This window comes from Diospyros lotus, chromosome 5 (genome assembly GCF_014633365.1).
Source record: "Diospyros lotus cultivar Yz01 chromosome 5, ASM1463336v1, whole genome shotgun sequence".
Classification (NCBI taxonomy): Eukaryota; Viridiplantae; Streptophyta; class Magnoliopsida; order Ericales; family Ebenaceae; genus Diospyros; species Diospyros lotus.
Window position 1 is genome coordinate 3,010,080 of NC_068342.1, and position 27,571 is coordinate 3,037,650.

Consider the following 27,571-nt stretch of genomic DNA (forward strand, 5'->3'; position numbering starts at 1 on the left):
AACATCAAGTTCAGGAACAACAACTTAATTTATCAATATCTATTATGATAGCTACACTAACTATAGTTTTTTTACTTTTTTTAAAGAAAATTTAAATAAAATAAGACTTAATATAATAATAAATAAATGTTCATAAGCTAAGTATTATTATTATTAGACGTCATAAGTTCAAATACACCAGAATTTTTTGTTAAATTACCATATGAATGAGATTTAAATTCATGGTCTTTCACATCTAACATAAAATTAATTATATCACTGCCCGTAAATTCATATTTATATAAATATTGACTAAAAAACTAAATCTAAATTATATCACCAGGGCATGTTTTAACTTGTTCAAGCCATACCCTTAATAATAATAATATGATTTGAAGCCCAAAATGAAAATGAGCAACTGATGCATAATAGAACACAATATTGAATTGCTAACAGAAAGTATTATACTTGGTGTAGGATCAGATATGATAATAATATCCAAAAGACAAAAATGAATCTTAATCATAGTGTTCTCTCCTATACAGCAAAAGTACACATCTAGAATCTTATGAAAAATCTTGGTATTTCTTCATCACTAAAACTTACAAAAATCTTCTGTAAAAACTGTACCAGAATATATTGCCGACAGCTACATGTAATTATATAGCTGGAATTACAAGCATGTATGCATTAATAGGGGTGGTCCATCTACACGCAGAGGAACTGAACTTATTTCCATATCTGAAAAGAACTGGGTTAAGAGAAACAAAAATACAAACAAAAAGATAAAGGGATTCATTGAGCTCCAAAACTAGTAATGACTCTGTATTTGCCATTTGGGGTTTAAATGTTCAGGCATCATCATCATCTTCATCCTTTTGGTTTGGAGGGGTTCCTGCAAGCCAACCCCACATGCCGCCGGAGCCCTGCCTCTGTCTTGCACCTAAAGCAGCTTGTTCTGAAGCAGCCTTTTGTCGTTGGAGGATTTCGAGTTCCTTCTGTAGTGTTTCCATTGATTGCAGCTTTTGTCTCAGCTCTGCTACATCAACCTGGGGAGATCAAGGGTAATTACCGCCATGCTATGCAATTTTACAGTAAAAGCAAGAAAATGGAAGAGCATTAGGCAGATATGATCCTTTCTCTTTCTTCGTGCAAATCCAACATTGTCAATGTGTTACAACATAAAATAAAATCGGCTAATTTTATCTTCTTCCAATTTCTAGTTGATGTTTTTGCTGAACTAGTAAAATGTAACGACAAAGTACTACTTTTTCCACATTTGAAATAAAAACTACCCCTTCTGCAGCAATTTTTGGCTCTGTGTAAGAAAAAAGGATAGAAGATTTGAGCTAACTTTTTTAGAAAATAGCACGTGCGCGTGAGTGAGAGAGAGAGAGAGAGAGAGCATCATGCATATTCAGTGTATTTTTATACTCCCTCAACAGGTAATAAAATAGAGCCCCTAATACCAAAGAAAAGATACAAGAAGATAATATGCCATCCAAAGACAAGATAGTCCTTGATCAGGGCAACATGATCATAACAAAGTCACTCCCATGATCCTTGAGAGTAAAGGGCTTTCTAGTAATAACAATGAGGCAATATGAACATGAACTTAAAATCAACACAAACAAACTTAACATTGTAAGTCCCTACCTCAAGTTTGAAACATCTAGACTGCTCAGCAGCAAGCTGACCACGAACGGATTGGAGCTCCTGCAATGTCAATTTCAATATATGTAATTAGATTTTGACTAAAGAGAGCATCGCTTTATCAATGCCAAGCTGGCTTCTGAACTAGATGTGGCAGCCTTCTTACCCCTATGTCATTCTTGCCAACTCCACAAGCATTACTTACTCATCAGTAAGAGTGTATATATTAGTTATCATACTTAACATTGCATCCCATGCCAAGATATGTTTTTACGTCTTACTCTCTTATTCTCATATAGCCAACCCAACTTAGTGGGATTAAGGCCCTATGGTTGTTATTGTTCTTCTTGTAGCTGTGCAGTAAAGAATTTGAGCGACTCAAAAAAGCAAAGTCCAAGAATTAGGAATTATTTAATCTGGCAAACAAGAGATACAGACTTCATTTCTTGGTCCAAAAGGTGAAATCGCTCACCCCGAGCGCCCCCCACACCCGGCCCGACAGGACGTGGAGGGAGGTTAATCATGGTGACCTAGCCGGACGCAGTGACTAAACCCGGGCTCATCGCGCACAAAGAGCCCCCCTCACTTTGGAGAGAAGTACCCCCACATTGCCACTTGCGAGACTTGATCCTCGGTCTTGGTCCAAGATTCACCACGGAAGGCACTTTGTGCCCCCTTCTTGACCAACTGGGCTGCCCATGCGGGCTACAGACTTCATTTCTTGTTTTGTTATGTCACCTCCACTCATCAATAAAGAAAAGGAAAATTCCACCAATATTTATGAAGACTCAGAAAGGAAATATTTTCCCTAATTCTTAGCTGCATAAAAACTATTACGGCCTCTCAGTAATTTTAGTGTAGCTTCTCCATCAATTTTGTGTGAACGGTTTGATCAGAAACTAAATTGAAGCTTATGCTTCATTCGCCCCCCCCCCCCCCCCCCCCCCCCCAACAAAAAAAAAAAAAAAAAAAAAAAGAAAACAAACAAACTAATTGAACATGTAAGTCACAAGAACAATAGCTTGTCGGAATCACCTCCTTAAAGAACTTGTCAATTATACATCCACAAGAAAGAAATTACCTTGTAGAGATCTGTGTTTCTTGTCTCGGCTTCAGCTAACTCTTGCTTTAGCTGTAGAGACTCCATCTTCTCCTTGCTAATTGAGGATTCTAGTGTCTCTTTCTCTGCCTTGAGAATTGCCAAAAGACGTTCGTTGCTTTCTTCAACTCTTGTCCCCTACATGACACTCATGAATATCAACAGAAAGGTACAGAATGACAATGCTAATTATAAGAATCAGGAGTCAACTGGAGAATCAGAGCAAGCTAAAATGTAAAATTAATAACAAGCCCAAGTTACTATCAACATGACAAAACATTATTAATAATTATGATATTTGAGCAATACTATACCATGGGATCTGAATCAACATTATCCATGACAATCTCCCTTATTTTTCCTTCTTGGCCATTTTCAAGTTCAGATTCCACATCTCTGGAGGCTTTTGTAGCATTATGAACTGCTGATACACTGTCGGGAACAGGAGTCTCCACTTTGGATTGCAAGGTTGATTTGTGACTCAGTTTAAGGATGTTAACCTGACAGCAGTTCATATAACCAAATGAGGAGAAGAGCAAGCAAGATAAGCAAAGAAAAAATAGTTGTAAGTTACATTTCACCTCATTGTTGTACCGCCCATTATAACCACCAAATGCTATTAGAATATCCTCACCATTGTAGGAGCTCAAGGCCAAACTCAAGCCCTGTGTAGAAGATAATTAGTTACTTTTCACTATTTAATAGCCTAGAACTGAAGGCAATCTATATTTTAGTACGTAACATTCATGTCCTTTAAACCAAGTTACCAATGCAATGCCATAATTCTTTATGACAACACAACCACCAAGCCCTAATCCCATTAGTTGGGGTTGGCATGGCTTACCATAGTTTTTTATGGAGAAAAACAATACTTTTAGTGGCTAAAATCTTTAACAATGAGGCCCCTATTTCCATCTATATACAGAATCCAGATAAGTAGTTAAATAGTAATTTTCAAGGAATCTATAATTGATGGTATAAACACTCCACGAACAATTGCACAAGAAAAAAGAACCACAATTCAAATAATCCTCGAGCCTATCATGTATTCAGGTCATTCAATGCCCCTGGTTAAAGTTCACTGAAGAATTAAGCCTAAGAATGTAAGGCTGGCACATTTCTCCCCAGTATGCCAGTAAGACTGGATTAGTATTCTTCTGGCTCATTGATAACTCCCTACTTGTAATTAGTCACACAAAACAATGGAGCACCAACAATAACACTGGACTAGAATCACATGCCAAACACAAATGAAAAAAAATGTAATTTTATTACCAATGTTTCATCATTCAAGTTCATTCAAGAACATATATTAGCTCTTTTTTCCCTACTACCTTGAAACTTCTTTTTAAGAAACAAAGACAAGTGGACTTGACCGGTCTAAATAATTGAAACTCCTGTCATCATCATAATCATAAGTCTGAAATCCCACCAGGTGGGGTTAGTTACAAAAATTCTGGTTCTCAAATCATCTCTATCCATGAACATATCTAAGGTATGGCTGCCATATCCCATGTCATATCTAAAAGTTTTTCACTAAGTTTTCTATGGGTTTGCTACAAACTTCTTTTAGTCCATCCACTCTCCTCACAAACGAGTTTATTGGTCTTCTTCTCACATGTAAAAAATTACCTTAATTGTGTCTCATGCATCTTGTCTTTGATAGGCACTACCATAAAAGTTTATTACGGACAATCTCCTTGTTAATTTTGTCTTTTCTTGTATTGTTGTGCATCCACTATGACATTCTCATCTCAATTACACCTATATTTTGCAGATGTTTGCCATCTCAGTGTCTAATTAGCCAATTTTTCTTGCCATGTCACCATGTTAACCGAGTAAATTAATAGAGTGTAACAACATTGTACAATAGAAACAAAAAAATATGTTCAGTGTGTCAATTGGAAAAACCTAAAGGTCCATTCTGAAACTGAAAAAAACAAGCTGAAAGTTCGGTATGTTTTTGGTAATCTACCCTAAAGTTAAAGGTCAATTCAACCTTCTTGTTCCTCCCAACTTAAAAAAGTATTATATAAGAAACTTTTTGGGGGGGATGAACAAACATTTAGGAAACTTATGCAATCGATGTGATAGAAATATACACCTTACTAGTTTACAAGTAGCTTGTTAAAAGAGATCCCCTGTCAAAATACCTCACTAGCAATAGGAACTCGCCCTTGAACAGTAGTTACAACAGACCAAACAAGTGTAGACATGTTGAGGACGACAGTCTCTGAAACCCCTGCCAGAATTTGAAAAAGAAGAGATAAACATCAAAAAGTGGCAGGCATTATTGCAGAGCATCTTCATCAGTGCAGCCAACTTTTCCTTATTTGCATATTATTTAAATTTACAAAATTAGAGGGCAAGTCTTAGTAGCAATTGTAAGGTTGTTGCTTTATGATAGGAAGGTCACAGCTCAGAGTTGTGGAAACAGGCAAACAGCCTCTTTGCAAAGAAAGGATAAGATTATGTACAAAAGCAACCACTCAACCCTCGTAAAGTGAGGAGCTTCATGCACTAAGGACGCTATTTTAAAATCTAAAATTACAAAATTCCTACCTATGGAGAATAGGGCTAGTGGCAGTGTTGCTGTATTGTCTAAATTTAATGAATTACATAAGAACACACACACACAATGAAGCATCACACAGAATCAAATATCAAATTCAGCATGGTGAAGGGGGCACAAAATCTTTTCCAACATCATGAAAGAAAGAAATTTTTCCAATAATTTTTTCCTCTGACCAAAGTAAACTAACATCTGAAAGTGTTTATTCTAACAAAACAGTGTCGCCATAAAAAATAGCAACAAGTAGTGTCACCAGATCTCTCTTGCAAGGACCTATAATTCATGAGTCATCATTGGTATGGAGATCTGGTTATTTTTGCCCCTTCTGTTGTTTTCCCCAAATACAAACAAGGCACATATTAACATGTACTGGCTCCTGATATGAACTCACTCGACACGCACATCAAGTTCTTTTCTTTAGGTATCTTCACTTACTGATACAACAGGCAATTGTTATGCACGTGTTCACAGGCCCAGATTAAGGGTGCAACATAAATCAATATCACGTCTGAATACAAACTTTACAGATACATACCACTTTTATTGTCACCGCCACCAACAATAAACCAGTTCTCTCCCACTGTTACACCAGCATGGCCAGCCCGGGGACTTGGTATTTCGACCTGCTGTGTGGGCCTTGACCATTCCATCTTCAAAATCCAAATAGAATATAAATATAAATATATAACAAACTACATCAATAGGCAAATGTTAAAGAGTATAAAGAAAGACATCCTACCGCTTGTAAATCAAGAACATGCAGATCATTAAAGCAGGTAGCATGTGAACCCCCACCAAAAATCAGAAGATAGCGCTCTGCATGTACTGCAGCAGCATGATCAGACCTTGGGGAAGGTGACACCCCCCTACAAAATAATGAATAAAATAAAACCTCAAAAGATTACAAATTAAATGCTTGGTTCCACTTTATAACAAAGTTGATGAAATGTTCGGTTGAAATCTAGTTAGAAGCCAAACTTCTACTACATCTGCAAAATGTGGGACAAACATGTTGCTATTCAGTGGTGTCAATACAATGCCTGGCAGCAAACTTCTGAAGATCTAATTTACTTACTACTGATAATTAAGAGGATCATTAAAAGGAACACCAATACAACTCTCCAATTACCCATATGTTATTAAAGTGGTAAATGGTCAATTAAATGGACACCTTAAACACCTAATTTGTTAGCAACGTTTCAAGAAACCAAGAATGTGAAGTAAACACAAAAAAAGTGCTTTTGCAATTTCAGAAAGAGCATCTTACACAGCATCTATTTCATCCCAAGTCATGGTTTCTAAGTCAAGAAGGTGTAAATCATTCAGAAGGGATCTCTTTGCGTCTTGTCCGCCAAATATCACCAAGCTTGAACCCACAAGGGTCACTGATTGGCCTCCACGTGAGACCTGCCAAGCATTCGTAGAATTTATGAGAAATTATCTAAGTGACATCATCATAAAACCATTGTTCATAAAAAGAATTTATAAGTTTATGTTTGAATATTCCAAGCCTTCAAAGGACTTATCAAGGCAACTAGTGGTTATGACTAGCATGACTTGTCAGCCCTGACAGTTCTAAAGCACTAATGTGGTGTAGTGAGTTTTAGTATAGGATGCTGCTCCCCATCTAAGTATAGACAAATTTAAGCACCCTATTAACTTCCGAACTTCATCTCCAAAAAGAAAAAAATAAAGAAAAAAGAAGAGCCCAAGGAGCAAAACAGAAAAAATCACATAAAACTGCTGGGATAATAATTTTGCAGGAAGAAGTATATATTTTTTCTCATGAACAAGGGCAATATGTTTGCAATCATGTCATGACAGACAATATCCCTTTTTCTAAATTAGTAGATTAACAAACTTATTCCCCCTTGGATTCAATCTTGCAGGAATTCATGACTATGATGAAAAGAAAGCATCAAACAAATACCGGCGGCTTCCCATAAGTCTTCAAGATTGACCACGTATAAGTTTGCAGATCAAAAACCTTCACTGTCATAAAATAAAACAAAAACAATAAGATCAATTACGGTATTATCAAGAAAATAAAAAGAAGGTGTTCCTACTCCCTAGTGCAAGAGGCTCCCCACTTTGCGAGAGTTGTGGGAGGGTCGTATTTGTGCGTAACATTCCCCTTGCTTTATGCAAAAGGGCTGTTTTGACAACTCAAACCCATAATCTTCCGGTCACAAAAGAGCAACTATAAGCTACAAAGGCTCGCCCTCAGAAGAACAAAAATATAAATGAGGTTGTGATTTCTACTTAACGCATAATCCTGCCTCCATGGATGGAAGAATCTTCAAAAGTCATAAAAAGAAAGACAATAGTTGGCAAAAAGAAATTATATAACTGTATGCAACCACGCAAATCCACCTTTAACAAAAGCCAATTTTTAAAAGAGTACAAAGAGGAAAATTATTCCAACTGCATTGAGTTAGTGCCAGCAGGCATTGCCAAAGGATTACATGGTTTTAAGATGAGTAAAACTCTTCGAGGATAAAATTTTAATCTTCCAATGGAATTCAATTTGAATGGCCTATTTACTAAGTTTCTCATTAAAGAAAAGCTCGTCACAAAATGTCCACTTTTTTTTTTTTTAGTTGTAAGATGAGATTTCAATTAATGGAGGGAGTATAGTATAATAACCATCAAAGTAGACAAAGCTGAGTGCTTATAATTCAACCAATCGTCGCAAATCTTGATTGCTTATAATTTAACCACTCATCACAAATTTCTGGCAGATTTCTTAAAATGTGTGTTTTATGAAGCTTTGACCCTGTTCTCTTTGTTGTTTTCAGCCCGTTTTCCATTTTTAGTTTTCCAAAACACTCAAAACTCGTTTCCTTACCCATTTTCAAAAATGCATTTTGCAAAACACAAAAAAAAATTGTACAGAAAACCCAAAACGCTGAAATCACGTTTTGGCTGTTTTCTACCAAAACACAGCCACTGAATCCAAAACACAGAAAGCACTAGCTTCTCTTCCACCTCTCTTCTCTCTTCTCTTTCTCTTCAAGCTCGGTCCCCACCACCATCCATGCCCACCATTGCCCTCCACACACGCCACCACCCTCACCCTCCACGCCTAGATCTGCCATCACCGCCACTACTCGCCATGCCCAGATTCGCCATCCACGCCCGCCACTGCCCTCCACCCCAGATTCGCCATCACACCCGCCACCGCTGATTGTTTCTTCCTTCTACCCTTTTGCCATTTCGTCCCAAATTGAATATGTAATATGATTTTTTTTATTAATTTTTCTTTTCAATGATATTTTTAAAATTTTGGATTAATCAATAGTTTGCTATTTTATGATTTATAATTTTTTTAATATTTATGTTGTGGGTAATTTAAATCTCAAAATTAATGTTAGATTTCAATTTGTAGGTAAAAATAAATTCATCATGGAATTAATAGTTAAGTCCAATTAAAAATGGCTTTAGAAAGTACTTTGTAATTTTAATACATTATATACGATTAAATTATCAATTATCTCTTGTACTATATTTTAAATTCTTTGAATTAAATTTATAATTTATTAATAAATATTTACAATTTACTTTGAATCGAATTTATTGAATAAAATATTATAAAATAATTTTTTTCAAAATTTCAAAATAAACAAGTTTTCCAGTTTTCTATTTTGAGAAATAATTTTTCAGAATGACAAAAAGAACGTGTTTTTAATATTGTCAAAACAGACATTCAAAACACAAAACTGAAAATGAATTCAAAATTCAAAACTGAAAATTGAAACACGAAGAGAACACTACCTTTATTTTTCACATCCCTATTTCCACAAGTATTCCAGATGAACTGACATCAAGAACCCGCTTTTTTAGGTGAGGCCAATTTCTTAATCTCTTCAGTTCCATTAAAAAATAATGGAAATGGCATCCAAAATCAAGGAGATGAAAAAGACATCCCCATGTCATGAGTAGATGCACTATGCATTAGGGATCCATCTGCTTGATCTATAATATCATGGAACATTTTCTTACATTTGCTGGATGTAATCATGTGAATACACATATTTAATTAGAAGACGACAGCAAAAAACACAAAAAAAGCAGCATTCTCCTAATGTTTCACCAAAATTTTCCAAACTAGCAAAATAATTTCCTGTACAGTAATTGACAGACCAAGTTAATGCATCCAGCAAAATTAAATGTCAAATGTTCTAAATAGCATACGAGTTACCTTGAATAGTCTCAGATGGATCTTTGGTATGTCCAGCTACACAAAGGAGCTTATTTGTCCCCCATGGTATCTACAGGCATCAAAAAGATAATCAACATACAGCACAGGTGCAAACATCCTAATTCAACATCTATTAGGAAACCATTTTAATACTAACCAGGGAATGGCCAGCGCAAGGAGAAACTGTTACTGGAGAAGGTGCTTCCACAGACTCATTCCCAGGTTTAACTTCAATCCTAGACCAAGTCCAACTCCTCAAATCTAGAACCTGCATTTTCTTTTTTCAGGTTAAATGAAGTTTTTTCTACAGATACCAAAAAGAAAAAATTATAAGCATCAGAAGTTGATTAACTTCAGTGCAAGTACAGGTCTTTTTTTATTTTTCTCTTGATCTCACTAGTGCTTTTCTGAATACAATGTTAAGATTTTCCAGGCAGAAGGCAAAAATTTTGGATAGTATTAACCAAGAAAAGTTATTAAAAGGCGTTCCCAGGGCATGAGGCTCACTGCTTTGTGAGAGTTGCAAGATAGTCATTTTTGTACATAGCGTACCCTTGCTTTGCAAAGAGTCATTTCCACAACTTCAACATACCTGAAGATCACTAAGGTAACGTCCATTGTGATTTCCTCCAAATATATACATCTTGTCATCAATAACTGCCGCTCCATGCTGTAAATTCAAGAACTTAATTTAGAGCAAGGAAGAAGGGACAATTTCTATAGCAAGGAGCAACAAGAACCAACAGGTTTATAAATTTGGAGTAAGGCAATACCTCATATCTTGCTTTTGGGCGTGGACCGGATACCGGGGGTTCAACCCATTGATCATACAAATTAACTGAACCAAGACCATCCAATACAATATCTTTATCTTGATTTTCAGATGAGGTCCCATTTTCAGAACAAATTGTCTTTGTTTCAAGAAAAGCATTTCCATTTTGTGCAATTGGCTCATCCTTCAGGTTGTGCTATAAAATCAAAAATAAATAAAATGGGAAATTAAAAAAAAAAAAAGAAGAAGAAAATTGCACAGATAAGTGCAGAAACTGCAGGGCTGTTCCTTATGAAATATCAGACACAACAACAACAATAATAATAATAAATATTGCTATAATAATCATAGAAAATATAGCACAACGGCATAACTAAAAATTCTAGGGCCTCTCTGTGAACAATAATTATTTGGTTTCTCCATTTTACTCTGACTTTAAGTTAGGTATTTATTTTAGGAGTTAGAACATTTTATTTCCTTATTTATTGTATTATTTTCCAGATTTGGGTGATCTAGGTTTGTCCCAAGTTGGACCCAGCAATCCTTGTATCACCTTGGCATCACTGTGAGTAGATTGTGTCTAGTATGATGCTCTTCTACATGCATTACATCACATATTTTATTTATTTATAAAATTTCTTTCACTTTAACATGTTCTAAAAAAAAACAGATAAGGAGAAATAAGAAAACCAATGATTTGTTATAACTTTGTTTAACTTGTACACATCTTGGATATCGTTATTGATTTGTACATACATTTGTTCATTTGATCTAGTACACATGACTTGGTTATTTGTTCTGTTTACATAGAGTTGCTCATCTCTTTTACTTGTATTGTAGAAAACTAAATTTATTTTACATGTATATGAGAGTAGATTGTACAACATTACATGCTTATGGCAGGCGATGTTAGATGTTGATACACCATGTTCGACACCAGTTAACAGAGAAGCTGCTAACTGATGTCTTAAGAATGAGAAAATACGTGGCTCAGGTTATATTTCACAGCCTCGGATGTTATGTATTGGATTATTGTTGTTCTTCTATACTCACTATTTGTGTATTGTTTTTTGGTATGCATGCTTTATATTGTGATGCCCCTTATCCAGCACCCCATTTGTTGTATTTACATGACACATTCATTAAAAATCTTATTGCGTTCATGCTTGTTTCCCCTGGCATCATAGTGCATTCTATCTACCTGTTTACTCTATCAATAGACTTATTCTATTTATTTAAACATTTCCCAAATTCGCAGGCTTGAGTTAGATCCATCTACCAGTCATAACAACTGTCGTAGTAGGATGCAACTGATCCTTGGGTTCATGAGGCCATAGTAGACATGCTCCTAGATACCTACACTGACATTAGACTGACCTCAGGAGTTCGTTGACTATTTGGTTCATTGATGTTAATTATTGATTCACCGATTCCATATTGTGTACAAATATAATGTGGCTCTGCTACAATGGTCATGATACCTCATCCTATTCAGACTATTATTCTTTTTTATCATAAAACCCATTAAGGTTATTCAGTAACATGAGATCTCTCCTTTATTTATTTTCTGCTTTATGTTTGGTGAGTGCATGTCAAATACAACTTGATACATAGTAGTATTTTGCAATGAAAATTGGTCTGGTGTCTTAGGAATGTATTTTGCATTGTGTACGAGTCTTGATAGTAGCTATAAGGACTTGTAGCCACTTAGTTATATATAAATGGAGAAACAAGCCAATTCTGATGTAAAACAAAAAGGGTGAGTTTTGCCACCTTTGCATGTAGCTATAGATTTGGGATAAGATGTAAATCTTTGCCTAACTGCAACAAATGGGCCTTGATGACTAAGTGATGTGAACGATAAAGAAGTAAAGTCAAGGGTTGTCCAAGAGCATGTAAGTCTTGGACCAATTACTCGTTCAAGGGCTAAAGAATTTCAAAAAGAACTTGAGTTATTTATTGGGAAGACTCCAGCCCATTTGGAAGAGTTATAATTCAAAGTGAAGGAGTTAAAGCCCAAATTAATCACATTACTTGTTTGCTTGGAAGCCCAGGACCAGAATGCAATCTAGGCACTCCATGATTAAGCCCAAGCAATCAGCCCATTTGCCAGGCCCAAGTCTCATAACTGATGTCATGGATAATGTCACCCTTCATTTGTCCTTTATGTTTGAGAGTGTTTTGTCTTTATGTATCATTGTGTTTTATCATCATGACTCCATTTGTCAAAAGTGGCATGATGATGTTTTTCTTTTTACTTTTGGTTTGTCTTTTATCATCATTAACCCCATTTTGTCAAAAGAGACAATCATTATTCCCTTTGTCAAAAGTGGCATGATAATGTTTTTCTTTATGCTTTTGGTTTGTTTTTTATCATCATTAGCCCTCTTTTATCAAAAGAGACAATGATGTTGTCTGTCTTTAATTATTAGGTTTGTCTTTAAGACTAGTATTTATATGTGTGATCTTGTAATGTTTTGGCATGAACATTTTTATGAAGAAAGTGCAAAAAACATTTTTATCCTAATTCTTATCTAAGCAATTAATTTGTTTAGTGGCGAATTTACTTAATTCTTATCACTCTTCTTTCTTCTATCTTAGAGTGTGGCAAATCGAAATTAGTATTTTCTTGTTTGTGGCGAACTTATCAAACAAGGGGTGCTAGTATTTCTTTTGTATTTGGGGCACATCACTAAGGAATGCCACACGAGTACCAGGCCACTCCATATCAAACCATAGGCATTACAGCACATAAAGTTAATATATTTCATTAAATGTGCCAACAGTGACAACAATGAACTTATGCTATTAGAATTTTTCATGTGAAGAAATATTTTCCAGAAACAAAGAAAAACAAAATATACTAAGAGAGAGATTAATCCTCCTCATAATCCAACAAAAGGGAGCACTTAAAAAGTGGACTTTTGACCTGTAAATCAGCTCTCCAACGCCATTAGAAGATCTAGAACTCTATTTCCCCAAACACTGCCCCCAACACACCACATCATACATGAGTTAATTTTCTTAGCCATCTTCTTCCAACTTTGCATGTTTTCTTGAAAACACAAAAGCATAAAGTAATTGGGAAAACTTGTAACTTCTGTTATTCAAGTTTTGCATTGAGTGGCTGGAATGTTTAGAAGGACTCGGACATGTTTTTTTCAGGATTATGTGCGGCAGTGGTAGTTAGGGAAATTAGGCTAACTGTATATATTATATTAAGTGAGGGGTAGTTAGGGAAATGTCCCGGTTATATCATCCCTCTTGTAACTCACACCCTTTGTGTCTATAAATAAGAGGCGTGGGGTAATCTGTCGGACACTTGTGATTGATCATTCTCATTGATAGTTTCCGAGAGTTGTATTGTAAGAGAAAGCCTAAAAAGATAGCCTTGTAATCTTGCAGTGAGAGTTCTTGTGTATCAGTGAGGGAAGAGGGATTGTGCGAGTGAGATTCTTGTACCGTTTTTCATCAAGTTCTAGTGGATTGCTCTCTCTAAAAGTGGCTGGATGTAGGACTGATTCTATCAGTTCGAACCAGGATAAATCTCGGTGCCTTATGTGTGGTTTGATTGTTCTTAACTTTGATCTTTTCAATTCTGTTTCTGTTCTTTATTTTCGGTTTATGTTGTCTGTTGGATCGGCCAGTCATTGAGGGTGAGAGTTAGTGATTTGTTGGCTTCTTGGGTGATTTAAACAAACTATCAGTGCTCCCAATTCTAACAACTTCAGACAGGAATTTGGGGAAAGCATAAATGCAAAGAAAAATTCAACACACTTCAAATAAAAATAATCCAGCCAACAAGTCCTAGAGAAACTCATTCAGAAGAAAATCAAAAAGTTATACATCTAAATAATGGGATGATCTTGATTATACTAATGATGCCCTTTTGCTGGACTATATTTGTGAGATACATTTACAAAAAGAACACGAACTCTAAATCACAATGAAGCAGAATATAGCACACTGATTCATAGAAAAATGGAGACCCAGCCAAGCAAGCAAACTCACATTTATTGCCAAATCAACAACAGGCTCTGAAACAAAATTGGAAACTCTGGAATACCACCCTGGATCTTCTTCCTATCAAAAAAAGGGGACAATTATAAACTATACAGGGTACTATAAAATCTCAGTTTAGACAAAATTAGAAAGTTCACTTCATCCAAACCTCCAATATCTTTACAAAGAGGCGCATTGCTTCCGTGGAAGCCATGTTACCAAGCCCATTCCAGCTGCATAAAGAATAAAACCTCGTGAAACAGAAGAACCCAGTAGCAATTGACGTACAATACTAATGATCCAATATTGAAACAGTTAGCAACAAATTTCAGAAAAACATAAGAGGCAATTTGGAAAAGACTCCTAATGTGGAAGATCACTCCATAGGTTTCAAAACGGAAGCTAGCTGGGAAAGTTGACGGATACAAAAATAAAATAACATGCAGAAATCCCCTTTTTGGGAGAATAATTCACTATTTTTTTTCTCTTGGGAATGCCACAAATATACATATACACAATGGATCTTAAGAATTCTCCTAGATTTTAGAAATTAAATTCCTACTTTGTAAGACTAGATTACAATAACCTTAAATACAAACAAATCTAATCAAAACTAACTAAGAAATATAAGATATAACAGCAATATAAATCAAGATAAATCACAAAGGATAAATCATCAGATAACAAGCTCAGCAGCTCAGCATAACAACTTTCGATCTACACTTCCCCTCAAGCTTGGGTTGAATATAATATTCAACCCAGGCTTGGTACTTAGCTCATCAAATACTCTTTTTTGTAATGGCTTAGTCAGAATATCTGCGACCTGGCTGTTTGTAGAAGTGTAGCTTAGCTGAAAAATTCCTTTTTCTAACTTTTCTTTGATGAAGTGCCTATCAATTTTTACATGTTTTGCTCGACCATGGGGGACCGGATTTTTGGCAATACTAATAGCCGATTGGTTGTCACATAATACTAGTATTGGTTGTTCCATAGTCACCTGTTGTAGCTACCTTTTTAGCCACATACCCTCACAGAACCCATGAGTCATATCTCTAAATTCAGATTCTGCGCTACTCCTAGAAACCACTGATTGCTTATTATTGCGCCAAGTAACTAAATTTTCACAAACAAATGAACAATATGTCGAGGTTGACCTTCTATCAAAAACTGAACATGCCCAATCAGAAGCACTGTAGATTTTCACCCCTCTGTTCACTGTTTTCTTGAAAATTAATCATTTGCCTAAAGTCAACTTTAGATATCTCAGAATTCGATATATAGTCTCTGAGTGTCTTTCTCTAGGATCATTCATGAATTGGCTTACCACACTTACGGGAAAACCTATATCTGGTCTAGTATGTGACAAGTATATAAGTTTTCCCACCAATCTTTGATATCTCCCTTTATCCACTGGAGCACTTTCTTTGCCAACATCCAGTTTTGAAGTGGTTTCCATTGGTGTATCAGATGGTTTGCATCCCAACATACTTGTTTCAATAAGAAGATCTAGGGTATATTTTCATTGAGAAAGTGAAATTCCTTCTTTGGACCTTGCTACTTCCATGCCTAGGAAGTATCTTAGGCTTCCTAGATCTTTGATTTCAAACTCTCTCGCCAAGACTTCTTTGAGATCCTTGATTTCAGAAATATTATCTCCCGTAACAATTATATCATCAACATACACAATAAAAATGGATATTTTACCTTCCAAGGAATGCTTAATGAATAAGGTATCGTCTGTCTAACATTGACTATTTTCATACTTCTTGACTACCTTTGTAAATTTCTCTTGAACCAGGATCTAGGAGACTGTTTGAGCCCATAAAGAGATCTCCTTAGTTTGCATACCTTGTTTCTTGTGAGGTTAGTTTCAAATCCATGAGGAATTTCCATATATACTTCTTCTTCAAGGTCTCCATTTAGAAAACCATTCTTCACATCTAATTGGTAAAGTGTCCAATCCAAGTTTATAGCTAGGGATAACAAGACTCTGATAGTATTCAATTTTGCCACCAGAACAAAAGTTTCTTGGTAATCTATACCATAAGATTGAGTGAACCCTTTTGCAACTAGGCAGGCCTTAAATCTGTCAATTCTTCCATCTTCTTTGTATTTGGCTGTAAATACCCATTTGCAGCCCACATGATGTTTTCTAGGGGGTAATTCTATAATCTCCCAAGTCCCATTCTTTTTCAAGGCCTTCATTTCCTCGATAACTACCTCCTTCCACTTAGGATGTTGAAAGGCCTCCAGAATAGTTCTAGGAAGCTGCACCTTACTGATATTTGACATAAATGTTCTAAAATTAGGTGAGAGACCTTTATAAGAAATGTGATTATGAATAGGATGTTGAGTGCATGATCGTACTCCATTTCTCAATGCTATAAACCAATGTAAATACTCATCCATGACTGAAATTTCAGAATTCTCACCAGCAATCATGGTATTCTCTTTCTGTAACAATTCTGGATCTAAGCTCGGATCAGATCAATCCTACGACATGCTGGTTCCCCACTTTCTTTTTGTTTAGACTTTTTCCTAGAATAAACTTGAAATTCATGATGATAAGAAGGATTATAACCAATAGGAGGTGAACTGGAAGAAGACTGATCTACTTCTGACTCCTCAGATTGTAGGTTGGGAAGAGAAGACAAATTTGTAGGGTTTGTAGGTGGCTGAATTTCAGGCTGTTATTGATATTCCCAAAACTGATATTTTTGAGGATTGTTTGGTGTATTCTCCCCCTGAATATCAAATTTGGGATAGTAGGATTAGTCTTCAAAAAAGGTTGCATCCATTGAGGTGAAGAATTTCTTAAGACTTGGAGAGTAACATTTGTAACCTCTTTGGTGGGGAGAGTAGCCAAGAAATATACATTTGATGGACTTTGGGTCAAGTTTGCTCCAAAATAGAGGGTGAATGTGAACAAAAGAGGTACAGCCAAAAATCTTGAGAGGAAGTTGAGAAAAAACCCGGGTGTGGGGAAAAGAAGCAAGGAGAAGTTGACTTGGAGTGTGATGTTTGAGGATTCGTGAGGGCATTCTATTTATAAGATAGGTGGCCGTAAGAATAGCCTCACCCCAAAAATATTTAAGAACATGGGAGGAGAACAATAAGGATCTGGCCACTTCCAATAGGTGTCTATTCTTGCGTTCTGCAACCTCGTTTTGTAAGGGTGTATCTACATAAGAACTTTGATGAATGACGTCTTGTTGTGACAAATAAGTTCCTAGAATGGTATTGAAGTATTCTTTGGCATTATTTGTTCTTAGAACTTGAATTTTAGCATTAAATTGCCTTTACACAACGGAATGGAAGGTTTGAAAAATGTGGCCAACTTCATACTTTTCTTTCATGAGAAAGACCCAGGTAAGACAGGTATGATCATCAATAAAGGAAATAAACCATCGATCCCAGGTAACATTTTTGACTCTAGAAAGCCCCCACACATCACTATGGATCAAAGAAAACGGATAGGATGGAGTGTAAATTTAACTAGGATAATTAATCCGAACATTCTTAGAATATTGACAAATTTCACATTGAAACATGTGTAAATCTAAATTCTTGAACAAAAAGGGGAACAATTTCTGAATGTAAGCAAAGTTTGGATGTCCTAATCTATAGTGCCACAACATAATTGCACTCTTATTTGAATGAAAAGTAGAGAGATAAACAGGTGGAGAGTAGCAATTGCTAAAATTTAATTCAATTTTTGAATCAGTCCCTTTAAGAACATAGAGCCCCGAACATGCCTCAACACGGCCAATCATCTTCCCCAAAGTCGATCCTGAAATTCACACACATCTTTTGAGAATTTTGCAACACAATCCATATCCATAGTGAGTTTACTAATAGATAATAGGTTGCAGTCTATGTTAAGCACAAAAAATACAGCAAGTAGCGTGAAACCGGTGGACAACACAACCGATCCAATACCTACCACTTTTGATAATGAGCCATTGGCAATCCTTACCTTCCAATCTTTGTCACATGGCGGCTAGGAATTAGTTAACAGTGCACTATTTCCAATCATGTGGTCAGAAGCTCTTGAGTCAACAATCAATGGAGTAGATAGCTAACTTTTAGCGGTAAAAATATGTAAAGGGTTACCTATGTGGGCTATAGAACCTGCTGCTATTGTAGAGGCCTGAAGCTGTGTTTTACCAAAAATATTCTGTAGCCACTCCATCTGTTCTTTACTGAATAAGCTCGGATTTAAGGTAGTAACAGTGTCTTCGGTGGCTATTAGGTTACCCTACTCCGCCTTTCATGTGCTAGTTTCCAATCCGGAGGCTTGCCATGGATATCCCAGCATGTATCCTTTGTGTGATCAGTCTTGTGACAATGGTCACACCAAGGACAACCCTTCTTTTGCTTGATATTTGTTGGGTTGCCTCCTCGAGTAAATAGGGCAGAATGTTCCAAGCTTGGATTTGAAGGCTTTAACATCAGTTTCAACCTACTTTTTTCTCTACAAACCGCAGCAAACACCTCCTTGATACTCGGTAGAGGTTTTGTGCCAAGAATCCTACCTCTCACGCCATCTAGGTTTTTATTTAAACCAATTAGGAATTTATACAACCACTTCTTCTCCACTATTTTCTTGCATTGTGTTGAATCTTCAATGCACTTCCATTGAATAGTGTCACACTTATCCAGTTGAAGCCAAAACTTATTCAAGGAATTGAAGTATTGAGTGACTTGAGACTCACCTTACCTTAGATCATCGAGAATACTCTCTATCTCAAACAACTCAGAGATATTCTCAATATAGGAGTAGACTTCCCTAACAGCCTCCCAAATTTCTTGTGTTGTGTCGTATAATAAGAAATTCTCACTTATCTCATTGTTCATTGAATTAATCAGCCAAGACATCACCATGTTGTTCTCGGCCTTCCAGATCCGGTGCTATGATTCCTCCTCCTTTGGTTTGCTGGCAGCTCCGATTAAATAATCATCTTTTTCTTTTCCATATATGAACATCATCACCAATTGTGACCATTGAATGTAATTTTGGCCATTCAATTTGTGACCGGTGACAGTTAAAAATTGGAAAGGGAGGGCTTAGTGAGGCGGCGGATAAAGGCTTAACAAAGAGAAAGGAGAAAAGAATTCTACTCTGATACCATGTAGAAATCCCCTTTTTGGGAGAATAATTCACTATATTTTTTCCCTTGCGAATGCCACAAATATATATATACACAATGGATCCTAAGAATTCTCCTAGATTTTATAGATTTAATTCCTACTTTGTAGGATTAGATTACAACAACCTTAAATACAAACAAACCCAGTGTTCTAAAAGGCGCTAGTCGGGCGCCAGCTCGGGGCCTAGCGCCTAGGCCGAGCCTAAAAAATATGCTTGGGGTAATTGTAGAGAATAACTTAAAACACATAATAACATATTACTTGTAGAAATTAGCTTAGAGAAGGGTTTATCAAAATTTTTATTTATTTTTTATTTTCTAAATACCTCTCCCCCCCTCCCTCGGCGTACTCGGATGCCCCCATTTTCAACCTTCTCACTCTCTCTCTCTCTCAAGCCTGCATCCACGAACCACCGTCGCCCCCACTCGACCAGCTACAGAAACCTGCCACCACGAGAGAGAAATCGAAGAGACGATTGGTGATGGCGGCGGCAGTGATGAGAGTGAGAAATCGAGGCCAAGGGAAAATACCGAACACAAATCCAAACACACAAATCGGAGCCAAGAGAAAAATCAAGGCCAAGGTAAGTTTGTAAGTCTTCAAAAATCAGGCGACCCAGGCTGCTAGGCGTCGATTGGGCCCGATTGATCGCGCCCAGCGCCTAGGGTGCCAATTTGCCTATATTCGCGACGGCTGCCTAGGCCGCCTTTTAGAACACTGAACAAATCTAATCAAAACTAACTAAGAAAGATAAGATATAACAGCAATATAAATCAAAATAAATCACGGAGAATAAATCAGCAGATAATGAGTTCAGCAGCTCGGTATAACAGCTTTTGATCTATATAACGACAGCACACCAAGCCTTTATCCCACTATGTGGAGCTAGCTACATGAATTCTAACTTGCAAGTGATTTATATCTATGGCCTTATCTTCTGTAAAGCCCTTATAGCTCATATTATACCTACGCATCTCCCAAACTCTCACTAAGTTATTCTTGGTCTTCTTCTACCTCTTTTGTTAGATACTTGTTCCATTCCACCCACTTTCCCCATAGGAGCATCTGTTTGTCTTATTCTCACATAGCCAAACCATCTTTGTGTATCAAGTATCTTATCTTCAATAGTAGCCTCTTTGACCTTATTTACAAATAATCTCATTTCTAATTTTATCTTTTCTTGTATGAGTGCACACCCATTTAACATCCCCATCTTTGTCACACTCATATTTTGCACATGCTAGTGCTTTATTGTCCAGCATAAGGTACCATATAGCAAAACTAGTCCTACAGCTATCTTATAAAACTTTCCTTCTAGCTTTAATATAATATTACTATCAAATAAAACGTGGATGCACTCCTTCATTCTAACCATCCTAATTTAATTCTATGGGCAATAGTCTCATTAATCTTCTCATCTTCTTGCATAATTAAACTGATCTTTTCTTGGTATGACTTGATTTTCTAATTTTGTCACAACATCACCCATTTATATTTTTAATAAACTCAGATTCCATATATTTGGTTTTTAATATGCTTAACTTACAACCTCAGATGTTAAAGTGTCCAACACAACATCATCTACAAATAACTTATACAAGGGTACTGCTGCCTAGATATACTTAAAGAGTTCATCCATTGCTAGGAAAAATAGATAAGGGCTTAAAGCAAATCCTTGATGTAAAAAACCAATTGTAATTGGAAAAGCCTAAGTATCTCCTCCATATATTCTGACATGTGCGCTTGCTCCATGATTAATGTCTTTAATAGAATGTATATAAAGAAGTTGTTGAAGTTTGCCTCGAGTTTTGTCCTAGAAGATAGCAGAACCGGAAAGGAGCATGAAGGAGTAGTCTTGGCTGAAGAAATTAGGTAGCTAGGGGTTAAGTGTAATTAGTACATTTTGTTGGGGTCAATATGTAATTTCCCTAAGTTAGTTAGTTGCTTAAGTGTGTCCGCCTCCTCTATAAATAAGAGGGCAAGGCGCATGCTGAGAGGGGATCATTCTGTGAAGTGCTCTAGTCCTTTGTATTATGAGTGCAAGGCATTGTTCAAGAAAGGAAGACTGTCTACAAGTCTTGGGGTTTTTTCTTGGGGAAACAGTGTGGTATTGTACTCAGGGTTTGTGGGCTATGAGGGCTGTGATGTACTGATCTTTTGTCTGGAAATAAAGATTGCTTGAAAGGGTGTTTGAAGGTTGGATATAGGTTTCCTCAAAAGAAACCGAACCAGGATACATCCGCGCCTATTGCTTGTGGTTTGATTGTTTCTTGTTCTTATTTTCATTCTGTTTTTGATTGCTTATATTTTTTGTTTTCAATTCCTATTATCGTTGGGTGGATTTGAGAGTGTTGAGAGAGGCATATACCATCTAAGGGTCATTCCGCATAGTCCTAGAATAACAAATTGGTATCAGAGCTAGTTTTTAGGTTCAAGAACAGTCCAAGAACCTTCAAGATTTCATCTGTTTTGAATTCTTTATTATAGAACAGTGTCATAATGGCTGCAACTAGGTATGATATTGAGAAGTTTGATGGCCAGAATGATTTCGGCCTTTGGAGGATGAAAATGAGGGCATTACTAGGGAATCTAGGACTAGAAGAGACTTTAGATGAGGAAGAAATACTGCCTGAAACCTCCACTAAAGAACAGAAAAAGGAAAAATCAAAAGAAAAGAAAGATATTGACAAGAAAGCTTTTAACACCTTGATTTTAAGTTTAGGGGACAAAGTCTTGAGGGAAGTGGCCAAAATGACCACGGCATCAAACCTTTGGAAAAGATTGGAGACCCTTTACTTGACTAAAACCTTGTCTACTAGGTTATATTTGAAAACCAAATTTTTCTCCTTTAGAATGGATGAAGGTAAGAAACTACAAGAGCACATAGATGAGTTTAACAAGTTATGTTTGGATCTTGAGAACATAGACATGAAATATGATGATGAGGATAAGGCCTTAGTCTTATTGCACTCTCTACCAAAGTCATATGAAACCTTTGTTGACATCTTAAAACATGGTAGAGACAAGTTGTCTCTAGATGATGTGACCAGAGCCTTGAGTTCCAAGGAATTACAACATAAGGTTGAAAGAAAGAACTCTATACATGATGCTCTTACAATTGGGACTAGACCAGAAAACAGGGACCCTAAATTTAAGGGTAGGTCTAGGTCAAAGTCTAGGAATGGCAAGAAAATGATAAGATGTTATCACTGCCATGATGAGGGACATATTAAGAAGAATTGTCCCAAAAGAAAGAGTGAAATCCTAGAGAAAAACCCTGGAATTTCTTCATTTGTGTGTGAGGCTGACTATGATAGTGCAGATGCCCTATAAATATCTAGAAATGCTGGAAATATAGCATAGTTTCTAGGTTTAGGGTGGACTTATCATAGAAAATGGTTTTTTCAATTTATAGAGTCATAGTAGGTGATATGGTGTTAGTAGGCAATAATCAAGAGTAAAGTATCAAGCCCATTAGAGATCAGTTTCTAGGATCTAAGGGGACCTATCTAGGCCTTGTCTCATGGTGGAGCTAGGTGAGGTAAACCTAGTGAAGATGGTGTGTTCCTAAGGAATTCCCAAGCATATATGAGCTTGCTGGAATTTAGGAAGCTTGCTGGAAATTGCTTCTGGTGTGAAGGGTTAGGTGTGTGGAGTTGTGTAATAGGTATACCTAGGTCTCCTAAAGATAGGGTTCTTTCCTATGAGGGAAAACTCTACTAATAGGACATGGAATTAGTTGATTCCAAGGGCAAGGGATGGAATCTGGAATGCTGTGTAAAGAAAAACAGCAAGGAGAATCCTTTGGGAATGTCCTAAACTAACCTATGAACCAGGGTATAGCAATAGGGAAATCTAGAAAATGTTTTGATCAGATTCATTGTGTAAGCTTGGGCTGAATTGTGAGAGGGAGGAAGCTAGTGTTTAAGATAGCTTTGGCTCTTGCAGTGAGGGTCCTTGTGAACAGTGAGGGGAAAAGGGTGTGTGCAAGGGTTGTCTTGTATGGTGAGGCCCATGGTTGATCAAAATCTGGATTAAGCAATGAAAGGGAAGGAGAGTCATCTTGTAAGTAACGAGCAAGGGAATAGAAGGTCTAGTTTTGCCTAGGATGGGTAAAAGATAGATCCTCAAGTAATCTACCAGTGAGGTATGGAATGTTGGGTTTGAAGGATGCTTAGGCTCAGGTTTGAGTGCTAAGGAGCAGGCTGGAAAATAGAATCTCTTGTATAAGAAGACGTGATGCACTCTTGTCCAAATGAATGGCATGGAGCCATGTAAATTTTGGGGAGAATGTTGGACTTAAATGGAATATCCCTTAGGTTAAAGGGGTGGAGTGCTGTTGTAGTGTCTATTTGTAATTAAGGAAGTGCTGGAAATGGGAAAAGTCTAGGGAAATGGCTAGACATGGCCATTGGTTATAGCAGCACATGAAGGCTTAATTTGGATCAAATAAGTAATCTCTAACAGCCAGTATCCATGTGGAAATTAAGAGAGAAAAGTGATCTTATAGTGTAGCCAAGGGATAATAGGCTAGAGGGAAAGGTAAGCAAGGATTGGTTGCTTAGAAGGTCTCTCTAGGTATGATAGTAATTCCCTAGGTAAGATATAAGATTGTGATAGTCCAAAAAGGGTAAATTGAGTGCATGAGGAAGCTGTGTCAATTTCAATGGTACGCCTAGGATAAGTAAGGAAGCTTCATTGATAGTTATCCAATGGAAATCTCAAGGTGTAGCTGAGGTTGTAGTTCAATATTTGAGATTGTTGGAAGGAGGAGAAGCTGAAAAGGCATAGAGGTTGGAATAGAAATGGACAGCTTATGGCAGCCTAGGTTACCCAAATCTTAAACATATCTTGGTAGGCTGGTAGTTAGAAGAGTCTCAAGAGGTTGAGCAGTCTTGTTCTGAAGTAAACATAAGAAGGGAAGACAGTGGTAAAGCCTAAAGGCCGGTTTTGGGAGCTAGGAGGAAGTCTAGCAGGATTTAAGGCCAATCCGGGTAAGGAGCACTGTTGATGTAATGCTGTGTAAAAGTTTGGACCCTTTGGGATTAAGGAATAACATTGAGTATGGATTTGGTTTATGGTGGAGTGTAGGTAGACACCATGTAGAGACCAATCATATTGATGGTAGGAATATATTCATTAAAAAATCCCTTGAGGAAGATAATATGTAATGAGAGTTACAGGTTTAGTTATTGCAGCTGGAATTTTATCAAAAGGGTGGTCCATTGTTATGTTTTACAGCATTGATTTGTTTTCTTTGATGTGTTTGTGTTTGATATGATCAAGTTTATCCATCATTCATGGAGAAAGCAGGAGTTGGCTATCGGGTGAAGAACTCAAGGCAAATGGTGGAGAATTGTTGAAGTTTGCCTTGAGTTTTGTCCTAGAAGATAGTAGAACCAGAAAGAAGCATGAAGGAGTAGTCTCGGCTGAAGAAATTAGGCAGCTAGGGGTTAAGTGTAATTAGTACATTTTGTTTTTGATTGCTTATATTTTCTGTTTTCAATTCCTATTATCGCTGGGTGGATTTGAGAGTGTTGAGAGAGGCATATACCATCTAAGGGTCATTTCGCATAGTCCTAGAATAACAGAACTCATATTGCCCTAGGTTTTCCTAGGGTTTAGAATGGGGTTTTGAGGAAAAATGAAGAAAGAAAGAATAGAATGGAGGGAGAAAACAGAACAGAAAGAGGGAGAAATTGAGAAGAAAGGGGGAGGGTTCAGACGAAATAGAGAGGGAGATAAGAATTGAGAGTGAAAACAGAATTGATACATTCATTCAATAGCTACCTATTCTCTATTCAACAGCCTATTTATTGGCTGTTTACATCCATGCAGTTATTACCGAACTAACAACGTACAATTAAAAGAAGGTACAAACGAGAAACAATTACAACTAATGCCCTTGGGGTCATGACATTTTTCTTCTCCAAAATCTTCCATAAGACTTCTCTAAAAACATTTGCATAAGTTTCTTCTAAATCTATAAACACAATATATAAATCATTTTATTTATTTCTATATCTTTTCATTATCGCCTCAACAATTATATAGCTTCCATTGTTGACCTACCAAGCATGAAACCAAATTGGTTTTTAGACACCATAGTTTCCCTTCATTATCTTTGCTCAATCACTCTCTCCCAAAACCTTACTATGGCTCACTAGCTTGATTCCTGTATGATTTCCACAACTTTTAACATCTCTTTTATTCTTGTAAATAAGCGCTACAGTGCTCATCCTCCACTCATCTGCCATCCTTTTTATTTAAATAATTCCATTAGCCAAAAAATGTCCTCTTCACCCATGCATTTTCCATACAACAGTCAGATGATTTTAGAAATAGTGATCAAAAACCCCTTCACTAAGCACCTTGTTATTCAAATACATGGCTAAAGCCTTTCAACAACTTCTCAAGAAAAGTAAGATTTTGTTCAAGAAAACACTTGAAGAAATATTTATTTCAAAAAAGAAAAAACAAAAAGAGCCCATAACATGGACTAATTTCAATTAAAAAAACAGCCAACTTGTAACACTTTGCAGCTTATAATGCAAAACAGAACTGACATCCATCTACATCTACAAAGTATGCTCTAAAAAGTCTCAAAATCAATACTAAAGGAATGTTTACTAAAGGTAGAACCATATTCATGGCATCCGCCTCGGGTATCCAACTACAGAAAAGGTCAGAATATCTTGAGACCATGCAAGCAATTATCAAAACGTCTATTAAACTGGAGCCCTACTTTGGTGTTCAGCTAACCTAAATTCACGTTTGATTTACAACTCTCCCAACTCAAACTTATGCAGAAGAGAAAAGTTTGACCAGCATTAGAACAATGCATTGACCATTTAGCCCCCCCCCAAAAAAAGAACGCAATGACAATGCAACCCCCCCCCCCCCCCCTCTCCAAAACAAACAAGAGCAAAAGGAAAAGGCATCCTAACACGTTAGCATCAACTAAACAGCACTTTAAAGTTTAAACATGCAGTCCAATCGTTCAATCAAATAAATGGACCATAAACCTAGCAAAGTTAATCATAAATTCAATATACAAACCTTGTCCATTTGCTCTGTTCGACGGGACTCCAGCCTCTAGGTTTTGGAATCTTACATGGCCCAACAGTTGCCTGTAATCAGTTAAAACCCATCACATACAACAACATCACTGTTACCGACGGCCTATATGCAAATCGGCCATAGCAACACAGCAAAATCCGAATCAAACAACAATTCAAACAGAAAAAAGGTAAGGTACAAAAGAAAGCATCGGACAAAAATCAAAACTCGTTCAACACTAAATCCACAAAGACGTACATTTCCACACTGTCAACCAACTCGAAATAATTCACAACGACGAATCCTTTAGGCGGTTGCTCACACGACTCAAAATGAAAACCTCAATAATTCTTCCGAATAGGTCAGACTTAACAGAATAAAACCTCAAAATTCCTTTATTTCCCCAATAGATCAGCATTGTCACATACCCCAATTTGACCCCAAATGCACGGATCTCCCCAGCAAACCGAAATCGAGATCAAACAAACCGACGCAGTATAAAATTGGGACGGATTCAAAAACTCGTCGAATTAAAGAGAGAAAGGCAGAGTGAAAAGCACCTGTTGGTAGAGGGCGTAGAGGAGCAACGCGACGTCGGTGGAGAACTTGGAGCTGACGCCCTTGGGGGAGGGAGATCCGTCGAAGCCGGCGTAGGAGGCCGCCGCGTAGAAGCGCTCCGGGTAGGCAAGCCCCGAGCTCCCTCTCGCCATCGCCATTTCCCGTGTTGCTGTGATGTGATCCGATCGACGCCGGGAATTGTATTGACAATAAGTTACAGAGGAAACAAAAACGAACGACCCGAGATTTGGAATTGAATTTTAGAGAGCGGACGGAAGATGCACTGATTGATTTATACACTCGGCATGCTTCGTTACTTTGCTTGCGGTTGCGGATCCTTGCTCGGGCCCCGAATTACGCAAACCCCCTCTCTTTAAATTAAAGTCGGGTCGGGTTGAAACTCAAACCAGCTTCAGCTTTCTATCTAGTCGTTCTGGTCACATTTTTAGTCACCATCCTTTGAATGGATGTTGAGTCTGGTCAGCAAATCCCCATGCTTAAGTACTAACCTCATGGAAGGTTAAG

General features: G+C 37.0%; 1 protein-coding gene across 1 annotated transcript; it reads right to left on the bottom strand.

Moving 5' to 3' along the window:
* Window positions 1–538: 538 nt before the first annotated feature.
* LOC127801922 (acyl-CoA-binding domain-containing protein 4) lies at window positions 539–27,317 on the bottom strand. Its single transcript, XM_052337454.1, has 18 exons — window positions 27,049–27,317; window positions 26,489–26,559; window positions 14,448–14,511; window positions 14,288–14,359; window positions 10,278–10,472; window positions 10,097–10,174; window positions 9,662–9,772; window positions 9,505–9,574; window positions 7,234–7,295; window positions 6,571–6,710; window positions 6,043–6,169; window positions 5,839–5,953; window positions 4,885–4,973; window positions 3,313–3,396; window positions 3,046–3,231; window positions 2,714–2,869; window positions 1,636–1,695; window positions 539–1,028 (listed from the first exon to the last, which is right to left on the bottom strand). The coding sequence occupies exons 1-18, from the start codon at window positions 27,202–27,204 to the stop codon at window positions 831–833; spliced, it is 2,034 nt and encodes a 677-aa protein (XP_052193414.1). The 5' UTR covers window positions 27,205–27,317; the 3' UTR covers window positions 539–830.
* Between the last annotated feature and the right edge of the window lie 254 nt (window positions 27,318–27,571).